This window comes from Aplysia californica, unplaced genomic scaffold, assembly GCF_000002075.1.
Source record: "Aplysia californica isolate F4 #8 unplaced genomic scaffold, AplCal3.0 scaffold00396, whole genome shotgun sequence".
In the NCBI taxonomy this organism is placed as follows: domain Eukaryota; kingdom Metazoa; phylum Mollusca; class Gastropoda; order Aplysiida; family Aplysiidae; genus Aplysia; species Aplysia californica.
In genome coordinates this window covers 145,908-147,431 of record NW_004797666.1, presented here as the reverse complement: position 1 = coordinate 147,431, position 1,524 = coordinate 145,908, and the positions used below count along the sequence as shown (strand labels likewise).

Here is a 1,524-nt window from a genome sequence, read left to right as displayed (position 1 = left end):
TGCCACTGACAAATGTCTTTAGACCATTCCAAAAGGGGGGGGGGAACCATGTTCTTATGCAGAGTAGAATTGTAATTGTAAATGGGCTGATTCATCAATGGCATGCTCATAACTGTGCCTGAACTGCAACAGGGAACTGCTGCTTTTTCTTTCCTAATCCTTACTATCTTTTTCTTTCCTAATCCTTACTATCGTCATTTTCCTCTACTTCTTTTGTATGTTTGTCACACTCTTGTGACCCTCTATTTCTGGGGTGCCTTGATAGATGATGAGTTGCCCCCCCCCCAATCCCATGGCAGTAGTGTTTGTTCTCTAGTCATGGCAGTGGGAATCTATACTAACGCGTCCGTTTTTCAGCTCAGTTCTTTATGAAATGAGGCTGAAAAGAGGATGACATTAATTATGTGTACCCTGTATATTGCATTGTGGATTTTAAATGTTTTCTCATTTTTTGTTTCTTATTCACAGAAAAAGAGGAAGGCTGCAATAGAACAAAGCAATGTTCTCAAGAAAATCAAACAGAAAATGTAAAATGTGTCTATGTGTTCGGATCCTTTTCCGAACAAATGTAAATAAAAATGTATATATATGTTAAAACTGCTTTGTATTGAATCATTTTTCAAATGTTACAATATTATGATAAGGCTTGTACATCATAACACAGGCATAATAATAATGACTGCATTTACATAGCACATATCCATGCTCTTCGGCATGCTTTATGCCCTTTACAAGAATTATTACCCCAGTAAACCCAAGAACTCTCCGCAACATTTTTGGCTTCCCGAGAAGCATCATAAAGTACTAGCTGCGGATTACAAACACGAACACACTGACAAGATCTTTCGCTGTCTACAGCCGGGTACACATTCCCACCTCGGTGAAGGGAGGAAAATTTGTGTAACGTGCCTTTCCAAAGGACACAACATCAGGTCCCTGAAGGGATTCGAACCCACAGCCTTACGGTAGCAAGTCCGAGAGCCTAACCACAAAGCCACCAACACCATTGGTCTGTTTAGACCTGCATGTGAGCCTCAACCAGATTGTCTGAAAATTTTGCGCAGCCCCCCCCAAAAAAGCCTTTGTGGGTGTCATCCGAGTAACGAGCGACCACCCCAACAAACACAATAAAGAAGAGACCTAACCCTAACCCTACCCCCAAAAATGGACCTGCAACGGGCCTCATGTAAAAAGTCCAAAACAAGTCCTAAATGAAAAAAAAATTAAAATTAAAAAACCACACTCCAAAACAAACAAGGAGCATATAGATCTAGATCTAGAGTCTAGATCTATCTCTACATTGTTATAATAGGGTTTGATACAATTACATTACACAATAGAATTGGAATATGAATCCTCCATATAGATCTAGATCTAGTAATCTAAATAAATCTAGATCTAGATCTTGTAGAACAAGTGAATAGGAATAGGCCTTGAACTAGAAATCCGCATCCGATTCCGAACAGAGGGACTCAGCTGAGTCTAGAATCTAGATCTAGAATAGGTCTAAAAAAATAAATAATT

The 1,524-nt window shown here is 39.2% G+C and overlaps 2 protein-coding genes across 2 annotated transcripts in view; both read left to right on the top strand.

Moving 5' to 3' along the window:
* LOC101861969 (DNA methyltransferase 1-associated protein 1) overlaps window positions 1-597 on the top strand; it is a 26,458-nt gene extending 25,861 nt beyond the window's left edge. The window contains exon 13 of the mRNA XM_005103908.3: window positions 469-597. Within this exon, the coding sequence (XP_005103965.1) occupies window positions 469-531 (63 nt within the window). The 3' untranslated portion in view covers window positions 532-597. The remainder of the gene's footprint in view (window positions 1-468) is intronic.
* Window positions 1-1,524, top strand: part of LOC101862200 — a 25,896-nt gene that overhangs the window by 7,429 nt on the left and 16,943 nt on the right. The window lies entirely within an intron of this gene.